Source organism: Varanus komodoensis, unplaced genomic scaffold (genome assembly GCF_004798865.1).
Source record: "Varanus komodoensis strain SLA01 unplaced genomic scaffold, ASM479886v1 scaffold23, whole genome shotgun sequence".
NCBI lineage: Eukaryota > Metazoa > Chordata > Lepidosauria > Squamata > Varanidae > Varanus > Varanus komodoensis.
In genome coordinates, this window is record NW_025335627.1 from 12,854,345 (window position 1) to 12,880,732 (window position 26,388).

General features: G+C 45.1%; 1 protein-coding gene across 1 annotated transcript; it reads left to right on the forward strand.

The window, feature by feature from the left end:
- Positions 1-1,136: 1,136 nt before the first annotated feature.
- LOC123024437 (glucosylceramide transporter ABCA12-like) lies at positions 1,137-24,516 on the forward strand. Its single transcript, XM_044432152.1, has 8 exons — positions 1,137-1,191; positions 7,830-7,977; positions 9,597-9,685; positions 13,424-13,539; positions 16,179-16,358; positions 17,656-17,834; positions 19,982-20,470; positions 24,453-24,516. The coding sequence occupies exons 1-8, from the start codon at positions 1,137-1,139 to the stop codon at positions 24,514-24,516; spliced, it is 1,320 nt and encodes a 439-aa protein (XP_044288087.1).
- Positions 24,517-26,388: the final 1,872 nt, after the last annotated feature.

Genomic DNA, 26,388 nt, shown 5'->3' on the forward strand with positions numbered 1-26,388 from the left:
TGCATCATCTTTCAAAAACCAAGTTCAGAAAGCATTGCCTATTTAGGAATGTATAAACTTCGACATACTAGCTTTCCTCAATAGTACAACACAAGCCCAAAAGTCTAAAAGGCAACAGTAAGGGATTTTAGGTTCCTCATCCTAAAAAAAAAAGGGTAGCCAGTTTTTGTTCCGGTGAAAGATGGCATTTTAAAATTGATTTTCTAAAAAGTCAAGTTTGTGTCCAAGTTCTAGCCAGGTATATAATGCTGTGTATTTTTACTGTACAAAATATTATTAAAAATAACATTTCACATTGGTGTGGGGTGGTGACTCTTATGTCAGCAGAACTCCTTATCCACTTCAGCTTTTCTTTGAATGAACTACCCATGGTTGTGAATCTAATCTGAAGATAGATTTCAGCACCCTGGATAGCTCTTCCACTGTTCAGAGTAAAGGCTGGCGTGGATAAGGAGCCCTGCTGACATTAGAGCCAATGGGCTGCTCTGTTTCACATACTTTACAAGGAGGGAGTGTGGCACAGATGAACACAGTATTTGGGACTGATGTTCAAATGCTGCTCTGCAACAGCCTGACTTGCACTTTCAGCATAATTTTCAAGCTGAATTCATTAAGAACTGTGAAGAACTCTGTGTACTAAAAAATACTATTAAATTAGTAGTAATCTTATTTCAGCATTGCTGGCCATTGGTTGGAATATCACCTCTTCTCTCCAGATAAAAGGCCTTGCATGAAGGAAAAGCAAATTCACCCATCAACAGCCATTGCAGAACTGTGATTGGAGTAACATATTAGATTTGTGTTGGTATTTTTAGGTATCACGTGCTTTGATAGCATGTGGAATTGGTTTGGCAGGCTTGGCAGGACAGTATGCATAGAATACTTCTGGTCATGAGGAACACATCTGGAGACTTGGATGCAACTCACTTTATACACAGTTAGTCTTTATAGACATTGCCAAAATCTTCAGAACCTATTTCCACCCCCCTTTAAAATGGTGGGTGGACAGAACGAAATCGTGAACTTGTCAGCAGTCCTGACTTTCTTATGCCATGCCAAATTTCACATTTAGAGAGTCACAGGACACAAATTGCCTTGTCATTCTGGATGTCGATACTCACAGACATCATACTCAAATGAGATATTCTAGAAGCAGTACAAGGAGAGAGCTAGCTGAAAAGATCTTTACCAGTAAGTAGGCCATTAATAAATCATACCCAGTGCAATGTGATGCTAGGGCTTTGTTCCCCTCCCATACAGTAAGCCTGGTTCTGGATTGGACCATTGCAGACTACAGACAGAAATCTCCTCTAAATCAGCAATAAGATCTCTACACATAGCATGTTAGCCATCTACGTGCAAGTATCTTTGTGTGCATGTTTTTTGTGTGAAAGAGAATGAGAACTAAGCTTTAGACACATTGAGAGTCTGTGAAACACATTTAAAGACCATGATCTGTAATTTATCATTCCAGGAACATAGGTTTATAGGCCTAGTTTGGCCAAGTTTATTTTCAGCCTTAACTAATACCCAGTATTGGCCTCTGACTTGGTTTGCTCCATACTATGAATGGAATCCTGACATTATTAGCTATACAGGTAGTCCCCAGGTTACAGACAAGTTGCAATCCTGAGACTCCTTAAGTTAAATTTGTATGTAAGTCAGATCACATGAGTAAGCCAAAGTTTGTCTTAGTAGATGCATGTATTTTTGCTTTCTATGCATATAAAACATTTAAGAAACACATCCATATTCACTAAAACATCTTAAATACAGAATTATTATAATGACACAGTAATAATAAAGTAACTATAGGTACTGAAGAGAGACAGAACCTCTATTTATGTGCATAGGCATTTAGTATTATAAAAAGCAAATAAAAGAGACAGTTCTTAAAACAGTTGAGAACATTCCTGAAGTAACATTAAGCCTAACTATAAGTGGTGGTGGTGGTGATGATGGAGTTGGACCTGGTGCTGGAGAGGCAAGGTTTGACTGTGCTGCTGGAGAAAGGGTTGGGGGTGGGTTACCACTGGAGTTGCTTTCTTGAAGGGTTTTTTTGCACAACCATTTTCTTCTTTTCAGCGTAAATGGCCTGGTAGCAGCTGAGGGCCTGGTAACAGGGACAAATGCTAAAGAAAACCCAAAGAGGACCTATGCGCCCTAGATGTGCTCCGAAACACTCCTGAGCAGACATCCAGAACAAAAAGCCTTAAACTCTGCATCTCTGGGGAACTAACCTGTCACTGATGACGTGTTGCCAAACGCCTCACATAGTTCTTGGAGAGAGCCATGACTCTCTGTACCAAACCGCTATCTCTACCAAAAACCATGAATATTTTTAGGAATTACACAGCCACTGATGACATAAAAAGCATTGCATAGTTTCCTAGAGATATTCACAGCTTTTCATGAGAGAACTTCATTTAGGGTTGAGGGCGATCCGCACATTTGTAAGTACAGGTTGTTCTTAACCAAAGGACTACCTGTAGAAGAATGGAGGTCTGAGTTGCCTTTTGCAAGACTATGCTCTCATCCACCAAGCAGGAATCAGTAGGTTATCTTCTAGGATGCATGCGAAATGTTGCGCAGGAGGATGCGCAGGGTGTGGCATACAATGGGAAGAAATTCATCTGCTTACTTTCTCCACCGTACAGTTAACAAGCATTGCGTATTTGAGAATGGGCAGCTAAAAAGCACCTGATCACACTTTAATCATGTGGTCCTGCACAGAGTTCAGTTCAACGGGGGGAGAGTTGGTGTTGTTGGTAAGAAAGGGAAAGCCTGGTATGGGACTTGGAAGTAATTCAGGAACTGCTGCTTAATTGGGAAAATGAAAGTTCCTTTAGTGCTAGAAGTTCTTTTTCCTGCTTACAATTGGTGACGATTTTAATAATTCTATAAATACACACCAAACAAATCAGCAAAATGACCAGCAGTAGCACATCTAGTTTGTTTTATATAGATTTACAATTACTTTTTGAAAACACTTTTGGAATACCACAGATTTTAAAATATGAAACTTTTAGTATAAAACACCAGTTTCGGTCACACAGAGTCCGCCCTGAGAGCTGAAGCAGGACCTATAAGGTACCAGGCCAGTCCTCCGCACAGCTGAGCCATCAGCCCTCTATTCCAAGCCAATGAGGCAGCCTGAATCAATGCCACGGCTTGTTTCCTTTCACCTTTTAAATAATCTGGGTAGCAGCGGATCAATAAACACTGCCTCCGTAATCTTTCTCCTTTGCAGGCTTTGTTCAACAGCTAGGACAGATATCTTCACTGCAGCACTTTTACATTTGTGATGAAAGACTGCCAAGAAAATCATAGTTCACTTCTGCCAGTGGTTCCAAAGTGATTCAGAAGTGGGTTTAATGTCATTTTACATTATTTTATTTGTGCTTATGCACCCCTCCCCAAGACTGTAAAGTCAAGGGCAGACTATAAATCTTAATTAAATGGATAAGTGAATGTTTAAAAGGGTAACAAGTTTTTAATTGAACCTCAGTTTTTATCCTCTTGCTATTTGTTGTTTTAACAAGAATGCAGCTAGCGCAATGGCATCTTGAGAAGCAGAAACCACTGCAGGTTTGGCAGCTTGGCCACCAGGTTCTTTTTCTCTACAACATCTTTAATCAGTTAAGCCACACATTTAAACACAGCTAACAATTCTAGTAATTAATAATGCACCTACATAAAGATAATTCTAAATGTGAGCTCCATTTGAGGTGAAATATCTTCTTTGTATAATTGTCTCAACTCATCTGCCTATGACCAGAATCTGTATAAATACTGTTTTGTCTTTTACCAGTTCTGGTGAGTGCTGTTAATTCTGCTTGCTCTGATAAAATATTTATTTATTTAGAGTATTTGAATGCCATCCCATCACATAGCCTCGGGACGGCTTACATAAAATAAAACAAAACAAAACATAATACACATAAAATCCAGATCCACCCTGGCTGCAGATTAAAACCTATAAGCTGATATTAAAAGTTATTAAAATATTGTTGAAATAAAAAGGTCTTAGCTTGGCGCCAAAAAACAAATAATGACGGCACCAGGCGGACCTCTGTGGGGAGTACATTCCAAAGACGGGGCACCACCGCAGAGAAGGCCCTCCTCTGGGTACTTTGCTTCCTAATGTCTTTCATGGAGGGTTCCCGGAGGAGGGCCTCTCCAGCCAATCTCAGGGGGTGGGAGGACAAATACAGACGAAGGTGTTCCTTTAGGTATCCAGGTCCCAAACCCTTAAGGGCTTTATAGGTAATAACCAGCACCTTGAATTGAGCCCAGAGTTCGATGGGAAGCCAATGGAGCTAATAGAGGACTGGGGTTATATGAGAATAATGCCCAGTCCCCGTCAGCAACCTGGCTGCTCTATTTTGCACCATCTGAAGTATCCAGATTGTCTTCAAGGGCAGCCCCACGTAGAGCACGTTACAGAAATCCAACCGGGAAGTAACCAATGCATGTGTCACTGTTGCTAGGCAATCGTCCTCCAGGTAGGGACACAGCTGATGGATCAACCAAAGCTGAAGGAAAGTGCTCCTCGCCACTGCAGTCACCTGAGCCTTCAGGGACAGTTCTGGGCCGAGGAGCACTCCCAAGCTGCGGACCCTGTCCCTTAGAGGGAGAGCAACCCCATTCAGGGCAAGGTCCAAGTCACCTACCCAGGAGCAAAAACCACTCACCAACAGGACCTCCGTCTTGTCTGGATTGAGTTTCAGTTTATTGGCCCTCATCCAGCCCATTAACTCGGCCAGGCACTGGTTCAGTACAGCCACTGCCTCACCTGGATCGGTTGAAAAAGAGAGGTAGAGCTGGGTGTCATCAGCATACTGATGATTCTGCAGCCCAAACTTCCTGATGACCTCTCCCAGCGGTTTCATGTAGATGTTGAATAGCAAGGGGGACAAAATGGACCCCTGCGGTACTTCATGGCAAAGTTGCCATGGCGCAGAGGCAAAGTCCCCCAGCACCACCTTCTGGAATCGGCCGTTGAGGTAGAAGCAGAACCACTGCCAAGCAGTGCCTCCTTCTCCCAGCCCCCTTAGCCTATCCAGAAGGATACCATGGTCGATGGTATCGAAAGCCACTGAGAGGTCCAGGAGGACCAACAGGGACGTACTCCTCCATCTCTCCCTGCACAGGTCATCTTACAGGGCGACCAAGGCAGATTCAGTACTATACCTGGGTCTGAAGCCGGACTGAAATGGGTCCAGATAATCAGTTTCATCCAAGAGTGCTCATCTGGTTCTCCAGATGAGACTCCAGAGCCCTCAACAGCTCTGTGTGATGAATTTGCTTCACACTTTGTGGGAAAAAATCACTTGGATCTGCCTGGCGCCTGGCTCGGCCATTTGTGCAGTGCAATCTTTGGATGTGTCTCCTGTACCGTTATTGGGTGAGTTTTAGTTATTGAGACCTGAGGATGTGGACAAGATGGCTGGCTCTGTCCGATTCACCACTTGCCTTCTTGACCCTTGCCCACCTTGGTTGATTGGGTGATATGAAGAGGTGCGGCCCTGGGTCCAGGGGCTGTCAATGCCTCATTCAGAGAGGGAGTGGTCCCTGGCCCATTAAAGGGGGAAATAGTGAGACCACTCCTCAAAAGAGCAGGCCTAGATCCAGTGTTGCTGGATAGCTACTGGCCCATTGTTAATCGCCCCTTTTTGGGCAAGGTGTTGGAGCAGGTGGTGGCCAGGCACTCTTGGAGGATATGGATTACCTGGATCCATTTCAATCGGGCTTTAGGCCTGGGTTTGGATTGGAGATGGCCTTGGTCACCCTGTATGATGACCTGGGCAGGGAGGGGGATGGGGGAGTGCAACCCTTTTGGTTCTCCTTGAACTTTCAGCAGCCTTCAACACCATCAACCGTGGTGTCCTTCTGGACAGGTTGGCCGGGCTTGGGGTCGGAGGCACTGCTTTGTGGTGGTTCCACTTCTACCTGGCTGGCTGGGTCCCGAATGTAATCCTTGGGGACAGTTGCTCTGCGCCATGTTGGTTGTGTCATGGGGTACCACAGGGCCTAGTGCTGTCCCTCATGCTCTTTAACATCTATTTGAAGCTGCTGGGAGAGGTTACCTGGAGGTTTGGGCTGAGGACTCAGCAATATGGTGCTAATACTCGGCTCTACCTCTATTTTGCATCTCACCTAGGTGAGGCTGTTGCCATCCTGAACTGGGGCCTGAGCTTGATAATGGACTGGATGAGGGTCAATAAACTGAGGCTCAATCCTGACAAGATGGAGGTGCTGCTAGTGGGGGGGGGGAGTCATTTGACAGGTTGGAGGGGCATTCCCTGTCCTTGATGGGGTTGCACTTCCCCTAAGGGACAGGATCCACAGTCTGGGGATGCTCCTGGACCCGGGTTTGTCCCAGGAACATCAGGTGAGCTCAGTGTCCAGGGTGCTTTCCTCTAGCTACAGAGTATATTCCAGCTTCGTCCCTACCTGGACAGACAGAGCCTGAAAACAGTCACGATGCACCGCTAACATCCACAGCAGATTACTGCAATGTGCTCTGGAGCTGCCCTTGAAGACAGTCCAGCAATTACAGTTGGTATAGAATGGGGCTGCTTGGCTGGTGATTGTGAGGTTCTGAGGCATTGTCAGGGCTCCATCTGCTGGCCTTGGTGGTTGCAGGACCAGGTCCACAGTCCACTGCAGCCACCTGGGCTGTTATGAGCACCACCTGGGAGCCCTGAGGGAAGTGCTACATAAGAACTGGCTCTTCCCTCCAGATGCTGCCTCAGCAATGAATGTCTTCAGCACTGTTGGAGTGCCCTGTGCCTTCTGGAACCTGCTTCTGGAAACTGCCCATCACCTTGCTCCTGCCTCTGCCTCTGCCACCTGCCCGGCTTCCCTGCCTTCACCTGTCCACCTCCCACTCTAATCCCAGGTACTCGCTTCCCCTCGGCTTGTCTCTCTGGCTTTTGACTCCTGACCGCTTTGACTACTCTTCGCTATTTGGACTGGCTTAGCTTGCCCTTCTGTTACCTGCTTTGGCCTCTGGACTGCCTGACCATGATTTTGAATAGGCTCATGTAGCGTGCCAAGTGCCTGGGTCCTGGTGCTCTGACCTGCTGCCCAGTGTCCACCCCCCAGAGCGGGGCAGTGATGGGACCCCTAGAGCAGCCCACATAACACCTCTACTGAAAGATCTCCACTGGTTACCAATTGTGGCCCAGGCCCAATTCAAGGGGCTTGTGCTGACATATAAAGCCCAAAACGGCTTAGGCCTGGGTTATCTTAAGGAGCGCCTGCACCCATAAGTGCCCACCTGGCCATTGAGATCTACTCGGGGGGCCCTTCTGTGTGCGCATCCCTTAAGGAGGTGAGAGGAGCGGCTGCTAGGAGGAGGGCCTTTCCTGCAGCTGCTCCCTATATCTGAAATGCTCCCCACAAGGAGATTCACCGGGCTCCTTCCTTATATTCTTTTTGGCACCTGGAGAAGACCTTCCTTTTTAAAAAAAATATTTTAATAGTTAATGCCATTTGACCTTTGTTTTGTATTTTTGCCCATATTTTATTGATATTCTATTTTTAATATGTTGTTGTTGGATTTTATTGTGTTCTATCTTGTGAATGTGAGCTGCTGAGAGGTGCTGTGGCACAACCCTGGGCAGCATACAAAAGTTTTAAATAAATAAGATGCAGTTGCATCTTTCATTTCTTTTCTGGGGGCAGTTCTGTTCTGTTTCTCTGCATTGTCAGAAACATTTAATAAAACATCTGAGGCCTGGTAGTATTTTTTCAGTGGTATTGATTCTTAAGTGTATCATTTTAGCATGCCGACTTATGCATTTTTGTTTCTTATGTTCCAGGTTATCTAGCTCCCCGGAACCTTCCTAGTGCAGGATTCCTCCCGTTTCTCCAAACGGTGCTTTGTAGCTCAGATGCCACATGCAGAAGCACACCATATGCGCCTGAAGACCTGCTAGCCAAGCTGAGTCATATCTTGCCTGCAAGGAGGTAAGGGAGGACAGCAGACTGTGTGGTTTCTGAAGGCTGGTATCCAACCTCTTATTGAAGCCCAGGGGTGTGCTTTTTACACACTGTGGATCTGGAGTGGCAACACCCGGGGATGGCATTTGGCTAATTCTCACTGGGGCCGTAAACCTGTGTCTTCAGGCTGAGGTGAGGCTCACATGACCCAGTGCTCCTCTGTAAGAGACAAAAGGCTCTGACATGTAGAACACACACGTGCAGGCTGAAGGCTGGCCTAGCACCTTTCTCCCGAAAAGTACCATTCCGTGAGTTGGGATGTAATTAGTTATTTGTCTGGAAGAGCATTTAATCACATGAGCCCTTGTCCGAAGGAGCCCACCTACTCACAAATTGAGTGGCTCAGAATGCAGCTGGCTGACTTAGACTTTACAACAAAGAATCTTATGGCACCTTAAAAACAAACAAATTTAAATTGCCACAAATGTGCCACAGGGATGGTTTTTGTTGCATATCTGTACCTGACTCAGAATACTCTGACTAGCTATGAAATAAGTCCCATAACGGAGACATCATTTAAGTGTAATAGATGTTCATGAGATTTACTGTACCACATAATTTAGACATCAGCCTAGCATGACTTTAATCAGAGATAGCTGTATAAAGTCCTATCCTTGCCTTAAGCAAGCTGTTATTTTCTCCTCGAATGTCAGGATCTGGGCTGCTCTGGCAGCCGGAAGTAAAACAACCTCCACCACCACATTTGCAGGATCAGTCCCAAGGTCTGCTAGAGCTCTCATTCTGCTCTGGAGCACCAGCTGGGAGTTCTGGGGGAAGAGCTGTGTAAGAGCAAGGTCTTCTCTCCAGAACTGGCCTCGGCCACACAGGTCTCCCTGTCCCTGGCCTGCCAGCCCACGCCCACTGCGTTGCCTCTGCAGCACAGGGTCTCCTCTTGCTCTGTGCCCACGTCCTTGTCTGCTCCTGGTTCCTGCCTGCCTGCTGCCTTGCTATCGTGCCTGCCTTTTCCCGGCCTGTGCCTTGCCTCACCTGTGTATCCTGCCTCACTGCGTTGCCTCAACAGCGCAGGGCTTCCTGCGAGCTCCGCTGCAGCCCCGGCATCTCGCCTGACCCTTGCTGCATCTGGCTCCTGCTGTGCCATGTCTCCTGCCACGCTGTGTTTCCCACCCTATTAGCCTGGCCAAGGTACCTGCATGTCTGTTTGTTCCTGTGGTTCTTCTTGCCCCTTGGCTTGTTCCTGAGCACATCCACATTCTGCCCTCCTCCTGTGCATCCTTCTGGCCTCATGACTTGCTCTTTCCACGGATCCCTGCATTTGGCCTGGGTCTTCCCTGAAGTTCTGCTTCCCTGGTCTTGGTGCCTCTGTTGCTTGTGTCGTGTCTTGCCTCTGGTGGGCCACAGCCCAGCCACGGACCCTGACATGGACACCTCTGCCCTTGTCCTTAGAGGAAATAAGAGCTTCAAAAGTAGACCTAAATAAAAACTCAATGCTGTAATAAACTGAGCGTTTCATAAAGAAATCCACATTCTAAAAGGAGGCCTGAATGTGGTTTAATGGAAGAAACTTTGTTGAGAGGGTAAGTAGAAATGATGATGCGGGATCCTTCTCTCTCCCTGTTTCTTATCAGAAAACAGAGAAGGTCAGCTAACCTGGAGAAGGACAGCAATCCATCAACCCAGAGTGCTGATGCTCCCGAAAGCAGGAATGGTTCACTGGGTAGGTTATTTAATTCTATTAAGAGTTTAGTAGCCTCTCTTCCTTTGCAGCAGACAAAGTTTTAATCACAGGAAACTCATTGGAGAAAGTCCCAGGTGAGTTTTATTAAGGCGATTGCTCCACTTTTTCTGGCTATTTGAGTGAGTAAGCAATTCTTTTAAATGGCTGTGAATATTTTAGTGAGTAACAGTGCAAATCCAGGTGAGTCTATGCAGAAGTAACTTCTGTTGAGCCCAAGGGTAAGTGCAGGGTTGTGACCAACGTGGGGTTGGAGGTGCTTGCCAAGGTGAGAGGTGTGAGGATGGACTTACCTCTTTTTCCTCAGAGCGAATGGTTTCTTTTCACCATGCTCTCTGGTTTCCAGAAGATCCAGTCTGGGAAGATCCAGTCCTATCTGATGAATGCATGCGATCCAAGGCCACTTCTTCTGCCCATGCTCCCCAAATGCCTCAGTTTGTGCTCTAGCACCGATGGGGGCATAACCAGGATGCATGGGTCCTGCTCCACGGTTGCCAGAAGGCCTCCCTATGGAACTATTTTGCCACACCCAACAGCCCTCAGAGGGGCCGGGAGTGTTCTGCGAGTTGTTATTGAAACCAGAGCTAGGCAATATGTCATCCATGGGCGTGTGCTGAAACCAAGGTACAGGGACCCCAGTGACGTCCCTTTGGGTTAGTGGGGGGTTTGCCCAATCACGTGTGTCCTCTCACCTCTTTCCTCCTGAGGCTGTTCTTTGGAAGCCAAGTGTCCTCTTCCACCCTGCCCACACACCCCTTTTTACAAGTATGGGTGTGTGCATTCTGGCTATAGAACTTGTGCAAATCTGAGCTTGCTTTCTATGCCCAGATCAACCCAATGCATGAAAGCTACATGCTGGGTTCATTTCATCTTATGCCAAAGAACTCGGCTGGGGAAAACTGAGTAACAATGGCAGCAGATCAGAGAAATTTAGACATGCCTCCTCACACTCCCAGTGTGCCCAGCTAAGCACTTAAATCCCATTGAGTTCAATAAGCCTGCTGGTTGCTTCTCCTGAGGCATTTGCCATTTGCCATGGTCGTCACACCGGAGTGGGAATATGATTCTTTCTCTTTGTCACTGCTCTGTGCGTGCGCATGCAAGCCTGCGTGTGTGTCTGTGCATGCATACGCGTGTGCATGTGTGAAAGGACTGATCTTCAGCTGATGGTCAGGATCTTCTGACCGAAGGACGGCACTAGCTGTGCAATCCGCTCTAGATGTGAGGGAGGAGAAGGGAGAGCAGAGAATGTGCCAAAAGGAATGAACCACGAAAGGAGCAGGGAACCTGGCAGATGCGGAGCAGAAGTGCTGTGTTGCCAGTTGAGGCTGAAGCCTGTCCTGGATCAGAAGACATCAAAGGCTGAGGGATTAAAGGGAAAGGCTTAGCTGAAACACTTGCACGGAAGCAGGAGGGAAGCTATATTTGATCTGAGGATTTACTTTTGAACTTGGCTGGTGTGTTTCAAGCATTTTTGTGTGAGTGTGTTGCCCCTTTCATTCAAATACTACCACCTTTGCCTTACATAATGTTTCCCCCCATTGCTCCAGGAAGGGCAGGATGGACCAGAGGCTGTCCCTGCTGTTCACGCCCAGGTACTTGGCCAGATCTGCACGCTTTAAACTTTGACGGGCTGCGCCACTCATCTGTTTTGTGCTCATCCTTCCCAAAAACATGCTTTAGTAATACTGAGTCTGCTACCATGATTGTTTTATTGTATGAAATAATACAGTACAAGCATAAATAAGTCTAATGTTACTGTCTGTAAATGTCTAAAATAGCTGAGTCATGGGTGCAAGCAGGTGGCAAGTACTTCTTAAATAGTTATATATTGCACAAACCAAGGTGGTTCTCTTGCAAAGTTTAATAATCATTTGGGCACCCACTCTAATTATTCTGTTAGACCAACCACAAATTCTCATTTCATATTTCTTACAGTAAGCAAATTTGCAGGGCATTTCCTGCAACATTTATTACTGCAACAATAAATGCAACATTTATTGATGTTGTAAGCCGCCCCGAGGCTTTTTGCGAGTGGGGTGGCATAGAAATGGTATAAATAAATAAAATTTCCCTCGCCCCCGGAGTGCTCAGTCATGGTGGGCAGCTTGCAGGGCTGGGGGGCTTTTTCATATCTCATTCATATGGGTCCATAATTGATTGCCTAGGTATTTCCTGAGAACTGGATTGAACACGAAGCTTGTCCGTGGAAAGAGGGCCGCACGCTCCTTCATGTTGTATCCCGAGCGTTGGTCCAAGAGTGCTGGCAGACCTTGATGCCAGGATCCCTGGCGCACACACACAGCTCCGCTCTTTCTGCCCAGTCGCCCTTGGCATTGGTCTTCCTGCAAGTGTATCAGCCACTTACTTTTCCTGACAGGCAGCACACCAAGTGGTGCGGGAGCACCTGCAGACCCCGACACGCGTGGCCTGGCAAGTGGCTTGTGCACCTCCTGCTTCCGTCCTCCCACTCTCTGGGCAGCCTCCCTCCTGCAGGCAGGACAATGGCTGGAGTGGGGCTTTGCCAGAAAGGCACCAAGCACTCGATGCGCTCTTATGATCCTTCTCGCACAGCCGTTTATGGGGCCTTTTCACAACATTGCCATCCTCCGGGGCCTCTTCTGGCCTTTCCAGCCCTTCCACTTTTTTGGGCATAAGGAAAGTCTATTAAATTTTAAACCAGAAGAAAGGCCTGTGACACAGCACCCCTTGGGGCTGCCTTCTGGAATGCATAAATAAGTGGAGGCCCAGGAGAGCAGTTGTGTAAAGGACATTTTCCTTCCGCAAGGAAAACTGAAGAAGAAGCTTCAGCAAAGCAGCAGGTTAAACTTCTCACACAGAGAAGCTTCTCGTGTTAAACTGCAGATTGGCACAGACTGACTGGCGAGTCCCTTTCAAACCATTATTTTTTTTATTCTCTTCCACTGACTGATCTCTAAGCATGATGTGCCAATTCGGACATCAAGCCAAGCTATAGTCAAGATTTCTTAAGAGGCCAAAGGCAGCAGAAAGGCAAAAATACGACAGTACGACACTCGTATCTGCACCAGGGAAGGCCAAACAGAGCCATGCTGGCAAATGTTCGAGGATTTCTCATAGAAGCATGAGAGCCGGTGGCCTTAGTCTGTGGTACAAAACTTGTTTCCCACACATAGACATATGGAAACAAGCCGGGGGCCATAGATAATTCACACCAGGATAGGTGAAGGCAATACTTTGTGGGCAGAGGAGGAAAGAGAGAAGTGCCTTTGCTTCCCAGCTCCTGCTCCCTGGGGGTATGGTGGAGATTTGACTCACAGGAGATTCATCGTGGCATGCCCATCTTCCATCCTGCAGCTCTTTTGTCAAGGTTTGCTCCTTGTCACAAGCTGGACATCCTCCCACAGCACCCACAATCTGCTATGTAGCAAAGAGTTTGCTGAAGTCAGCTGGAGCGACTCTTGCTGGAGCGACACTTGTGCAATGCCCCCCGCCACCGCAAGTTAAGGGCAGGGATCCCCCCGCTCCCCTGTCAATACTTATTTGCACTTATTCTACCTAGCAAGCTGTCTTGCCAGCTGCTGCTGCTTTGGAAGGGTTAGGAATTATGACACCCGCATGCAGCAGTGCCAAAAGGAGGCGTTGTTTGGCTGAAGTGGGAAGAATTACGACCTCTCGGGCTTTGGTACAATCGGCAGATTCTAGCATTTCTACATTCACATATTTTTGCCTTTTTTAAAGTCACTGCAGACTGGACTGATTCAGCAGCCAATCCAAATAACACTGCTGAAAATATTTCGTCAATGGCCAGCCATGCCAGTATTCAGCTGCTCAACAAGATACTCAAGCTAGCAGAGGTAATTTTTCTGTATTCATGTTAACAAGATCTTGTTTAAGCTCACGCTTTCTGACCTAATGTTGGTTGGAGCATTTATTTTAATATGAAAGTACAACCATGGTCCTGCTGTTCCAGATTGCTGCCTTATTGTGTAGATGGCAATTACCTTGTTTTGGATTAATCCAGAAGTCTTGGACAAATACATTTTCCAAAACCTGAGTGGGTAGAAATGTGATGTGATTGACACTGATAGTTTGCACAGCACAACAAGCTGCCATGGCTTCAGAGCTACACTGGCTCAGTCTGTCATCTGAACCCAGCCCTCCCCAGGAAGTCAGGGCTTTTCCCAGCTTTACTTGACCTTCTGTACCTTAGCATGTCACATGGAATGGGATGACTCAGTCAAGGCAAAAAACTATGGAGCTGCTGGGTCGGAGCAGAAGGAAGACCTGCCTCCCAAATGCACCCCCGTGCCTGCTACAGTCACCCTGTGGGGTGATCACATCAGTGGGGATGGGGGAGTGGAGGTGCAACCTTCCCACCCCCGTGTGTCCGGTAGGGCTGTGTGTGTCCCTGAGTGCATACTTGCTCAGCATCGGGCACACCTGGAGGTTGGGGCAGGTGGTTGCTGTGGTCTGTGGGAATTCTGCCTTCCTCTCCAGGCTCCCTGCCACTCTTACCACCAGTCTGCAGTGATTGCACCTTCTGTTGGGCCAGTGAGACAGATGGGACTCTGTGGATGTGCCACCCACCCCTCTGCCAGGCAGCAAGTGACGCTCTGGGTTGCAGTGCTGAGGTTTCCTGGGTTATTAGTCCTAGGCGGTGGCAACCTCTGTGCCGAGGACACTCTCTTGGGGCATCTCATGATTTCTGGACTCTGACAGCAATTGGGCAGTCCCAACATGTCATCAGCCCAACACATGTAGCAGAACACACTCGGTTCGGTTGGCCATGGGTACAGTGATCTGAAGGTGAGGGATTTTGGATGGTCCCTTTGGCGTGGCCAGATTGCTACCTGTTGGGATTTAGACTCATGGCACCCTTTCCCCACTGCATGGGGGGCAGACCTAACAGGATTCTCTGTCCCTTGAGGATAATGGATCTGGGCGGTTGCCAGAAGGCCCAGGGCCCATGTTCTGGCTGCTATGAAGGGTGGCTCTGCTAAATGCCTCTAGAATACAGAAATTACCCAGGCAGGTAACATGATCATTCCTGAGCACCATCTCTGCAGTTGCGCTCATGCAGTTTTGTGGTACACCCCAGAGCCGAGGGCAGTGAAACAAAACAGGAGGCAGCCAGAGTGCAGACAGCAGAAAGCTGCTAGTGGCAGCCATCGAGCCCTGGTGGGTGCCTCTGGACGCGTGTACTTAGGGACAGTGAGAGCAGCGAAGGAGCAGCACCTCACTGCTCCTAGTCAGTCTTATCTCAGCTGCTCAATGGAACTTTTCAGGTATGTCTGGAGCCGATCTGATGCTGGTCCCACCTGAGGCCTGCTGTAATACATTTGCCTGGCACTTCCAGGATCAAATCTCTTGCATCTGCTGGGACTTAGAATCCAATTTTGTAGCAGTTGCATCAGGTGAGGTACCCAGAACACGGCCTGGCCAAGTTTCACTGGCTGAGTTTCAGTTGGTTCAGTCTAAGCATGCTGACAAGGTGCCTGGACAGGTTTGTGCAGCCACATCCATATTGGATCCTTGCCTGCCCTGGCTTGTTAAAGCGGGGGGAGGGGGGGTCCAGCTGGGCCAGGGATGTGACCAGTGCCTCTTTAATGGAGGGAATGAGCCTCTGTGCCTCAAAGAGACAGCGGTAAGGCCATTCCTGAGGAAATGCTCTCGGTGCCCAGAAGATCTTAATAATTCAGGCCAGAAGTGATCCAGGCTTCTTGCAATGCCACTATTGACCATGGTATCCTTCTGGGGTGGCTGGCTGAAGTGGGAAGAGGTTTGCGGAGGTCCCACTCCTGCTTGGGTGGATGACCGCAGACGGTGCTGCCGGGAGGTTATCGTTCAGCTCGGTGGAGTCTCTGGTACAGGGTTCCTCAGGGCTGGCCTGGTACCCCCTGCCTTTTAACATGTAAATGAGAGCCCTGAGTGGGGACATCCAGAGCTTTGGCAGCCCACTGCCCACAGTATGCTGACGAGCTTTTCTCACACACTGAGACCTCATTTTTAGTCCAGAGGAGTTGCAGAGCTCCTGGGCCAGGCTGGGTCCTCTGTGTGGCAGCTGGGGACGGGGAGATGGTTAGTTAGTTCCCGAGTGGGAGCCCTGCTTCTCTTCTGGAGCAAAAGTGCAAAGCGATGTAGCTGGAGGACACAAGTTCAAAGGGATGTTTGCGTTTGCCCCGAGATGGCAAGAGAGGGAGTTTAAGGCGTGGAGGGTGCAGGAGGAAGATCTGGCCACAACGTCTCTGGCGTCCAGGCAGCCTCTTTGCGGGCTCCTTGCCACTTGCAGGGTCCTGGGCCTCAGTGTTCCCTTGGAGCTGGTGGAGCTCAGATTGGCTGTCATTTCTTTTCTCTCTGCAGTTTTACTAACAACAGTCACAGCTCTTCAAACTGCTGCTGAATGCTTTCCATACAGATCTGATCAGACTTATCAAAACAAAGAGCTCATTTTCAACAATTCTTATTCTGACATTATTTTGCTTTACTGGTGCAGGTACAAAAGTCGTCTGCAGCAAACCTTAAAGCTGAGATCTGTGAGGTCATGTCAGCAAATGCATCTCCGCAGAGTCCCTTTTGGGAAGTCATTGGAGCAAACATCCATCAGACATTTTGCTTCAGCAACCTATCTCTTGTGGGGTCATTCTTTCAAGAACTTAGAAATCAGATTCCCAAAGTGAGTATCCAGCTTTCCTTTCTCTGTATAGTGGAAAAGGCTGCTGAATAATGACCTTGATCAAACTGCTCTGAAGAAGGTGTCTCTCCTGCCGTTACCACCTTTCTTTTATCAAGCTTGCTTTCCACACTGTACTCATTCCATCCCCTGGTGCTCAGAGCCCTGCAGCCAGCAATTTTGTGAAAGGGTTGTGATGTTTCTTTGAGCTTCATGCTTGAACAGCTGGAAATGACACGGAAGCAAGGATGAATCAGGAGTGGAGCTTATTTCTGACTGTTGGGAAACTGGCAGACTGGTTTCTCCTTGGTCAAGGGTAAAGAGTGAAGGTGGATACTGGCTGTGATATTTGTTAAGTTAGATGTCTCTGGGTTAAGTTAGACAGTCAGTTTTCAGGTAAAGCCAGATCTGTTCCATCATGTAAAAGGAGGAGCCCTATTCTTAATAGCAAGAGGAGTGTACAGGCAGGGGGTGCTAAACATGCTTCTGCCTTAGCTCAGTATGGTCTGAATCCCCGGTTGTTGTTTCCTTCTCAGCTGGAAGAAAAGTTCTTGTGAGATGAGCCTATGGAAAAGTGACCTGAAGTAACACATCCCCCTCACACACAGCCACAAATTCATTTGCTTATACTGGTGTAGATCATACCTAGTTTAGCGAAATGTCTGGCCATGGGAATGTCTGGCAAAGGAACCTCAGAGAGGAGAAAGGATTCAGCAAGGACTTGAGGGAAAGCCTCAGAATCTTTGAGAAATGGATGAATGTATTAGAAACCCATGCAGCTGCCTAATATGAATCAAATTGCTGGTCCATCTTGTCCACTGTTGCCTCTGACAGCAGTTATCCAAGATTTCTATGAATATTCATAAGTATACTTTACAGAAAAATAACAAAAAGATCTCTATCTGAAGGGCTTTACACTTGACAAGCCAACAGAAAATGAAAGGAAGAAGGCAAGGCTTTGTTGTGATGGGGGCGGCATAAAAATGTTTTAAATAAATAAAAATAAATAAAGAGGAAGATCATGCATTGAATTTAGTCTTGTATTCAGTGAGGGATTAGTTTTTTTGGTTTTGTTTTGGAAGAATAATAGGCAGGCAGGCAGGCAGGCAGCTTCACATGTGGGGGCAGCCTATGGGGGTACCTTTAGGCCTAAGAAGCAGCAAACAACAAAAGCATTCTAGTGAATGATTTGGTGATAGAGACATCATTCTTTGATTCGATACATATTTCAGAAGTTTTGTTGCATTATTAGATTTCTAAATCTGTTTCTCCTTTAAAAATGTTCCTTTTTCTTCTTTAGTTACAACATGATCCACATTACCAGATGTCCTTTGTTAAGGACACAGTTTCATTCTTATCACTCGTCTCCCAAGTGCAGAATGACACCTCTACATGGCGACTCCTCTTGATGGCCCCAGATATCATTCAAGGTGTCACCAGCATGGAGGGTATGGCTGCTGCCCTTCAGAACACAAGCAGGTAAAAAAGGAAAGAAACAAAAGGAGGACATACTCTACAGATGTAAAAGTTACACCGATATTTCAGTGACAGTGATGAAGTGGTTGCTTCAACTGTTATAAGGGAATGTATTGCAGAAAGAAAGCATGATATTTTGGTGGCTGACTGATTTATTTGGCTGTTTGGTCTCAAAACATGGACTTCATCATGGTTCCCAAATGGGTGGTGTCTGTTGCCATGTGGAACAAGCATCGTGAAGAAACAGTTAATAGCTATATCATTAAATTGATATAGTTCCTGCAAAGTTTTTGTAGACAGTATTACTGAGCTACAACTTCTGGACTGAGCTGTGTTCCTCCCTCTGACCAGCACCAAACTCAAACTGTTTATTTGCTTAATAATTTTATTGTTTCACATGCATCTCTGAGCATACACATACTACATACACATGCACAAGTCTTAGCTCAGTTCCCGAAGCTCTCCTTGTGAACCTCCTGGCCCTGGAGGAGGTGTGCTGTGGAAACGGGCATGCCTCTGTTCTGCCTGTTGTGAGAAGCACCCACTTCTCGCGGGTGTTAGTGCTGAGCCAGCAGTCCAGTCCTGAGGGGGAGGAGTGATCTCCATTGGAAAGGTCTCCCATTTCAGCGTCCTCTCCTGTGGGCTGTGACGCACCATTGATCCCATGGTCAGTATGATCTGCATCCCCCTCAGCCCTGGACTAGTCTCTTCTATTGCCTCCCCCAGCTGAGTCCCAGGACCTTAAGTCACCACTTGTGGCCACAGGTCTCACGATCCAAATCTGCATCATTAAAAATGGTACCATGAGCCTCCTGAAAGTGCACCAGACAGTATATGCACGCAAGACAACTTCCCCACAGAATGATTCGCATTCTATATCGGTCTGTCTTTCATTTTGATTCAGCATGAAAACGGGGTACGTGGTAATTTGACAACAAATAAAAATTGAGGCAAATCAGGATGAATGGAATTATTTTCCTTTTCCTCTTAAATGTGCATAGGAGGTTAAGCTATGACGCTGATGACAAACTCTATGACATGGCTGAAACTGTGACTATAGTTTCAGATTACGTGTGTGAACCATGAACCCGTGCACTTCCTCTGCCCCTCTCCATCCTGATGGAGATCACATCCTGATGGAGAGGATATATAGATGTATATATCACATCTATAAGGAAGTGATTGAAAACACCAGCTTCCAGTTTCAGCTAATTATGATTTGTTGTCATGTGTAAATCAAAAATTGTGGTTATTTATGGCTGCGATTTAGGGAAATTAGAAGCCCTGGCTGGGATATTAACATAACATGTAATATTAACTACACCATAGTTAAGACTATCCACAGTGTGTATGGGTGCATGGAGAAATTAACAAAACATGATTAGTTGAAAATGGAAGCAAAAGTTTCCAATTTCCTCCACTGAGCTGTCCCAGAAAAGAGGGGAAGGGAGAGCTCACCAGCCTCAGAAGCATCCCATGCCTCACTGAGAGCACAGTCCTCTGCTTGTTCAGACAGAAAAGGGCCATACAAATCCCAGCATTCTCCAGACAGCCCTGTGGATGTTGTAGGACTTTTGAAGTATGAACATGCATCGCATCACAATCTCTAGATGCAGCTGGTGTGATACGGAACAAGAATGCATGCATACGAAAAGCTGGACCTAGAATAGAAGTGTAAGCTAAGACTGTGCTGTGATAAAAAGGAAAACCAGAATCTCATAGCTAGGCAAACATTTTTTGAATCTCTGTCTGCCCTGGAGAGTAAAACAAAATTTATGGCAGAACCCTTTGCAGTGCATGTTCATCTCCTATCTTAAGATAAATGGTACATAGATAAAAGAAATATTATGTGTAAATAAATGTAAATGAACCGAAGTGACAGTGTGTATTCTTCAGTCTAATAACACAATCCTGTACATGTTTACTTAGAATAAGTGCCATTGATTCAGTGGGACTTGAATGAGTGTAAAGGTGCAGCCTAAAAACAAGGAAGTGGATGCTAGTCCAACTCTTCAGCCACAATAGATGTGTTAGTCTTTAAGATGACACAAACCCCTTTGTTCTCTTGTTGCAAGAGATGAGCAGTTCTTCCTGAGGAAATGTCTATTGTTTTTACCTAATGTGTACTTTTGCATTGTTTTTCATTTTAGAAAAGTATTCTCTCCAGATTTTGCTGGTGAAGATCTTGCTGGTGAAGTGAGCCATCTCTCCAAGAATTTAAAAATCATTAAGAAATCTTTACAACTTTTCCAGGATTTACAAGAGAAATTTAGTACTGCTGAACTGAAAAACCTAGAGCTATTCAAGCAATATGAGAACAGAACTATCCTGAGACTGGCTGAAATTCTGTCCCAGCAAGCAGCAGGTGACAGAGATAATACTTCAAGAGATGGATTAAATAAGGAAGAAATCCACAGTCTCCGGAGCTTCCTGTCTCTGCTGCTTCAGAAAGGCTCCAGTGGGTTGTCCCTTTTGGACATAATGGCCCACTTGATAGCAACTCCAAATGTTTCCAACTTAGGTAGAAGTGTTTGGGATCCAGCTTTTTTAAATAAAATTAATTTTAACACCACAAAGACATGGCAAATTATGGAAATGATAACTCACAGATTTTTGTACACGCATGAAGGCTTTAGAAGGTACTTAACTTCAATGCAAAAACTGCAAAAACTTTTTACAATGTCTCTGCTTCAACCTGTAACTCTTGAGAACGTTCCTGAGAAGCTCCTGTCACTCCAGAAAGTATTTAATATTATTGCAAATGTTGAAACAAGTCACAATAAACTACTGATGTCCTACTTCTTTGCCCTGAATCAGAATATACAAAACTCATTTAACAAATCTCAGTGGAATGAATTCAACATGTATTGGCATATTGGTGAAATACTCAGATCTACCAAGTGGAATGACACAGCCATCATAGTTTATGGGCAGATTTTAGATGTACTGCACAAGAATCTGTACATCCACCACAATAGGTCAGGTAGTCCTTTAAAAATGGAACTTGAAAAGCTGACCAAATTCGTGAATCATTTACTGGAAGAGTATGGTGGAAAAGGCATCAATGGAGCAAAAGTCTCAATGGTTTTAACTGCCATCCTGAAAACTCTACATGTATTAGAGGACTTTGAGGAGAAGTACATTGATGAATTAATTACAATCAATCCACTACTGAATGCCAGTGATGAAACTGCCCAGAGGTTATTTAAAATACTCAAGGAAGGCATAGATATACTTTCTGACCCCAGGTTGACAAAAGCATCTAGCCTAAAAAAAATCGATACCCTCTTCAGTTTTTCACTGGGGTTACTTTTGCAGGAGCTTTATAGGATGCCAGCATGGCAGAATGCTTCAATAGAAGCAGAAGTGTCAGACTTCTTGTTTTTAACAATGAGCCCTTTTCTGAGTGGAAATAACCCATCTAACCAAAGGCTGCCAAACTGCACTGTCAGAGACATTCATCTGATTGCTGTTGAAGTGTTATTGAACAATGTCACACTAAAGGAAGCCCTAAGAGAAGGCCACTGCGGTTTTCTTTTGACTGCCATGGACTTTGAAAACCAAATGAACCACCAACATACCTTTATTGAATTGTTTCAGCTTGCAGTAAGAACCTTAATATCGATGCCAAATTTTGATACATTCCACCAAAATGAAAAAAAATATTTTTCTGATGTGTTGCATTGTTTCATCAAATCTTTACAACTTTCATCAGGGTTTCTCTCTAAATGGAACAGTTTCCATAAGTATACGAATCCCTGGATACAAGAGATGCATGATAATCTAACAGCCATCTCTGACAGCCTCTCCCAAAGTAATCTCACCTGCCAACTACCATTGTTTGGCAATATGGATGCAATAAATGAGTCTTCTGCTTTACAACTTTTGACTCATTTTGTGCTGGATGAAACAGAAGCTCATGCACGAAAAGGGTCTGGTGGTCCACTGGCCTGGAACCAAGCACTCGTGTCTTTTATTTTGTGGCATGCAAAACCCCGTAAGAATGCTACTTTATCAAGGCTGTTAGATGTGAGCCAAAATGCTGTTAGCCAATCAAAACAGAAATATTTCTCAAAGGTCTTGGTAGAGGTTGCAAATATGCTGAGCTCCAGCCAGAATGTGACAAATGTAAAACAGTATGTTCAACTACTAGAAATTACGAGAAAAGCTCTAATTCTTGTCAGCATGGGGTTAGTTCCCAATAAAACAGAAAGGCATCAGTTCCTTGAAGCCTTAAGTTGGGGGATGAAAGATGTCTATTTGGAAGATGTACTTGGTCTTTTAAAAATCTTCTTCAGTGAAACCTCTGACATAAACTATAAAACTTATTTAGAAAGACTTTTTCATACTTTTTCTCTGCCCTTTGATGTTCTTGCTCAAAGCCTTTTGTACATTAATCCTCATTCTTCAGCCATCAAAAACATTTTGGAGCAGCTCTTAACTCTTCTGAATAAGTACTCTAGCACAACAAATGTAAACATGAATCCAAATTATTCCTTGGTTGCTTATCCTTCAGGAATAATGCAAAGAACTGAAAATACCACTAAGAAATCCTGGTGGAATGAATGGAGTGCCTTTGAGCATATTCATGAACAGCTAAGATCCATGAAGTTGAATAGCACAAATCAAAATACATACAGGCATTTTCTAAATCTGCTACACCAACATTTATCTGAACCTGGTAATGAGCCTAGTCTTGGTTTCAGTCTAAAACTGGAGAAGTTGACTAAACTTTTATCTTATGCACTACAAAGTTATGGTACAGATGACTCAAAAAGTAACATCTCAGGAGGAATCAACAGTATTCTCAGGAATCTGTTACTTCAGAAAGGCTTTGTACACCATTTCAATATCACCCAGTTAGAAACAATTCCTCTGTTGGGCAATTATAACAATAGAACCATCCAGAGAATATATGACATATTGAGGCAACAAACAAGATTACTTTCGGATGACAGATTGGAAGTCACCAATAAAGAAAAAATTGCAACCCTTTATGGTTTTTCACATTTTCTGCTTCAAAAGGATTTCAGTGAGTCTTTGTTTGGGCACAATACATTACCAGAAACAAAGATAGTGGATATCTTGCATTTATCTCTGAGTCCTTTCTTAGGTAATGGGTACCACAGAGCTGGAAATCTAGAGAACTGCTCTGCCCAAGATGTAACTCACATAATATTTCAGGTGCTATTTAAAAATTCCAGCTTCCATGAGTCCCTGAAACAAAGCCATTGTGAATTACATTTTAGTTCCAGGGATTCTGAAAGCCGAACAATGGCCAATCAAACATTTACTGAATTGTTCCAGTACTCACTAAGACACTTAAAGCAAGCTCCAGTAGTAGCAAGGCCTTACAAAAACAATAATGAATCTTTTTCAAGAACATTGCTATGCATCATCCAATCGCTACATGTTTCTTCGGACTTGCTTGCAAAAATGGACATCCTCTTCCGTTTTAATCATCCTTGGATACAGGAGATGTACAGAACTCTGGGAACAATCTCTAAAGAACTGCCTCCTAGTAATACTACTTGCCCAATCTCATTTCTTGATGGCATAAATAATACAATGAGCTATAATCTTTTGTATCTTGTTGGTCATATACTTGCTAATGAAACAGAATTTTATGAGCAAAATTTCACTGAAAGCTCAGACGCCTGGAATAACTTGTCAGTGTTCTTCAGGAGACTGCAGGATGCATTTCCTCCCACAGATGAAGCTGCTAGTATGACTGAGGATGATCTCTCCAGTCCATGGGGCTGGAATTTTCTCTCTCAAGTCTGGAACACAGCCTCCAAATGGAACCTTACAAAAACGGAGTATGCCACACTGGGTTTGAAACTTACAGAAAGGGCTCTGGCTCACCAGCAGTCAGTACCAGAAATGCTCGTTGCCACTGTGAATGTTTTCAGTGAAATCATGAAATTTTCAGTGAAGGAGCTGAAAGCAAGCCAAGGTGTTGCAGATCTGGAATATCAGTTGGACCATAATACACATCCTTTTGTCATGCCTGTTAAAGCACTTTTGAATAAAAGTCTGCTTTGGAATGAATGGGGACAAATGCCCTCTCCAAACTTGATTGCAGAGTAAGTGATCAATATCCTGCTTCGTCTGGTAGAAATAATGAAAAATACATGCAGCCTTTACAATGATGCGGCAATTTCCTTGGGTGATGGCATAAGAAACAGCACAGCAAAGGTTACAGTGACCAACTTGATGCAAAAGCACCATCCCCTAATGGGTTTTTTTCCCATTCGTGTACTACTGGGCAGGGAGAAGCAGCATTTTAGGATCTCCAGGTTACCTTCCTGTGGGGTCTTTAGGGTGGCCCAGTGCCCTCTATTGTGGAGAGCGGACAGAGGAGAGGGGTCTTCTGTTTGAAGACAGCCAGTCCGAGCTGGTTTAAAGTAAGAACGAGACAGCAGGGGCCCTGAAGCTGGCTGTCCAATGGACCGCAGGCATTCCAGGCAGAATTCCCTAGGGCAAAAATATTGTATTTCTGCTTAAATGGCATCAATTATTTCTAATTTGTATCACTAGACATCAATTTGCATATGCAAAACTTACGAAGATTGTGGTTTTCTTTTGTCCTCTCTGTGACTGATGCTTTTTCTTTTTCAGCCACTCAAAAGTGGCCACCCCCGAGGGTTTTCAGGGGCTGCAGGAGGTTCCAAAGCCCCTTTGAGGCTCTGAGAAGGGGAGTGATCAGGCTTCAGCCAGACAGGAAGGGCCATACTTCTATTTTCTATTGAAACAAAGCATGTCCTTTTCCTTCACCAGAACCTGAGGAATTTTAGAGGCAGCCCCCATGAGGTCTTAGGAGGATTTACTCAGTACGATCCCGTGAGTGTCTGTTTGGGAGTAAGTCTCCCTACGCTCATCGGGCCTCACTCCCAGGTGGGTGTGCAACCACAGTTAAGGGAAAGATGGTGGGCAATATGGAGGAGAAGCTGGTAAGTGCTGGAGGAAGTAGTGGAAGAGCAGAGCAGAAGGGAGACAGGGAAGTGAGCGTCCGCATTTTGGGGGGACAGATGAAATGTGAGGTGGGTTTCTTTATCTGCAACAGTAGTGACTCACATTAAATGCCCCCTTTAAAGAAAACAAGCATTCTTGATTACAGAGCCTTGAAGTATAGAAGTAAATGTGTACATGGACTTAGGAAAAGCAGGAAGGAACTTTTTAGTATCCTTTTCTGACCACCCTAATCTATGATGTTTAGGAAAAACATTGAATGCAATTATACATAAAGTGCCATACTTGGAGATCTGTTTAATAGTGGCTGCAATCCCAGAAATTCTATAAATCTGTATTATATAAGTGCAGTGCAGTGTATAACTATCTGTATAGTTGCTGAAAACATTACTCCTATGATGCAAATTTCAGGGAAATTGCTTGCTTGTATTTAAGATGACTTAGTCTCCCTGACCCCTATCTAAGTGGAATCCAGATTTTCTTCTGGACTTCCACTGCAAACCATTCTGTAATGAATACTGTATCACACTTAAGAAGCTGACGTGTTCCTCTTTCTTTCTTTTGTCCCAGGTTTCTATTTTCAGAATTTGAAAATATCTTCTTAAAGATATCAACTCATAACAGCTTCAGATCATACTTGAGTTGCATAATGAATGTGTCTAAATGGGTACATACTGAATTGTCAGGTATCGTATGTTTTGATAGTGACGTATGTTTTACTTGTTCCTGAAACATGCCTTAGTGGGTAGTTTAACACCTCATCTGGCTGCTGAGTGTGCCATGATAGCAGAAGTCTATTCCTGGACAAAAGACAGGAAGCTATGAAGCAATGGAAGGAATCCCCTCAAGCTTTTTAGGAAATGTACACCTCCCGTTCACACTTCACATAGATTTCATTTGTATGACATAATAACCCATGGTGGCTGATAAGCATGTCATATGAACCTGGAACCCTTTCTCCTGGGTGGCTTTTTTAAAAAGTTTATAAATTAGCCTGACAGGCCATGGCTTGTTATAGCGATTGTTGTAGGTGTTGGCATGGCATCTGAGCCAGCTAGCTTTTCGAATTCTGGTTCCTTAAAGTGGCTTGCACTTGTTCGTGTTCCTTGGCACCTAGAGTCTTTCCTAGAACTATCTGTCTTAAATTATCTTACCTTTCAGCATCTGCAAAGCAACTTACAAAAGCAACTTAATCAGCTTAAAATCCTTCTTTCCATCTAAAACTAAGCACTCAGAACTGGAACACATAAAGCATTAATATACATAGAAAAGAGTGCCTCTGAACATGCACAGTGTGTAATTCCTCCTGTGCTGGATAGCCATACCCTATACTTCTGGGATCAGAGGGTCGAGATTTCCAGATCAGATAGTGTGGCTGACTCACATGCCCCTTCTTCATACTTTCCCCAACTTTGTTTTTATCAAAAGAAACTGTTGGAATCACCTTCAGTTTGTGTGTCCATGCGTGTGTGTGTGTGTGCACATGCACTTAACCCTTTCAGGCCTAGCTACTTATAAATTTAGTAACACTCCCCTCCAAACTTCATTTCCACCTGCAAGATAAAAATAAGGATAACTGAATCTT

Coding starts and splice junctions, on each gene's coding strand:
- LOC123024437 (XM_044432152.1), top strand. CDS start 1,137: ATGAGATATTCTAGAAGCAGTACAAGGAGAGAGCTAGCTGAAAAGATC. Junction 1,192..7,829: donor AGCTGAAAAGATCTTTACCA/GTAAGTAGGCCA, acceptor CTTATGTTCCAG/GTTATCTAGCTCCCCGGAAC. Junction 7,978..9,596: donor CATATCTTGCCTGCAAGGAG/GTAAGGGAGGAC, acceptor GTTTCTTATCAG/AAAACAGAGAAGGTCAGCTA.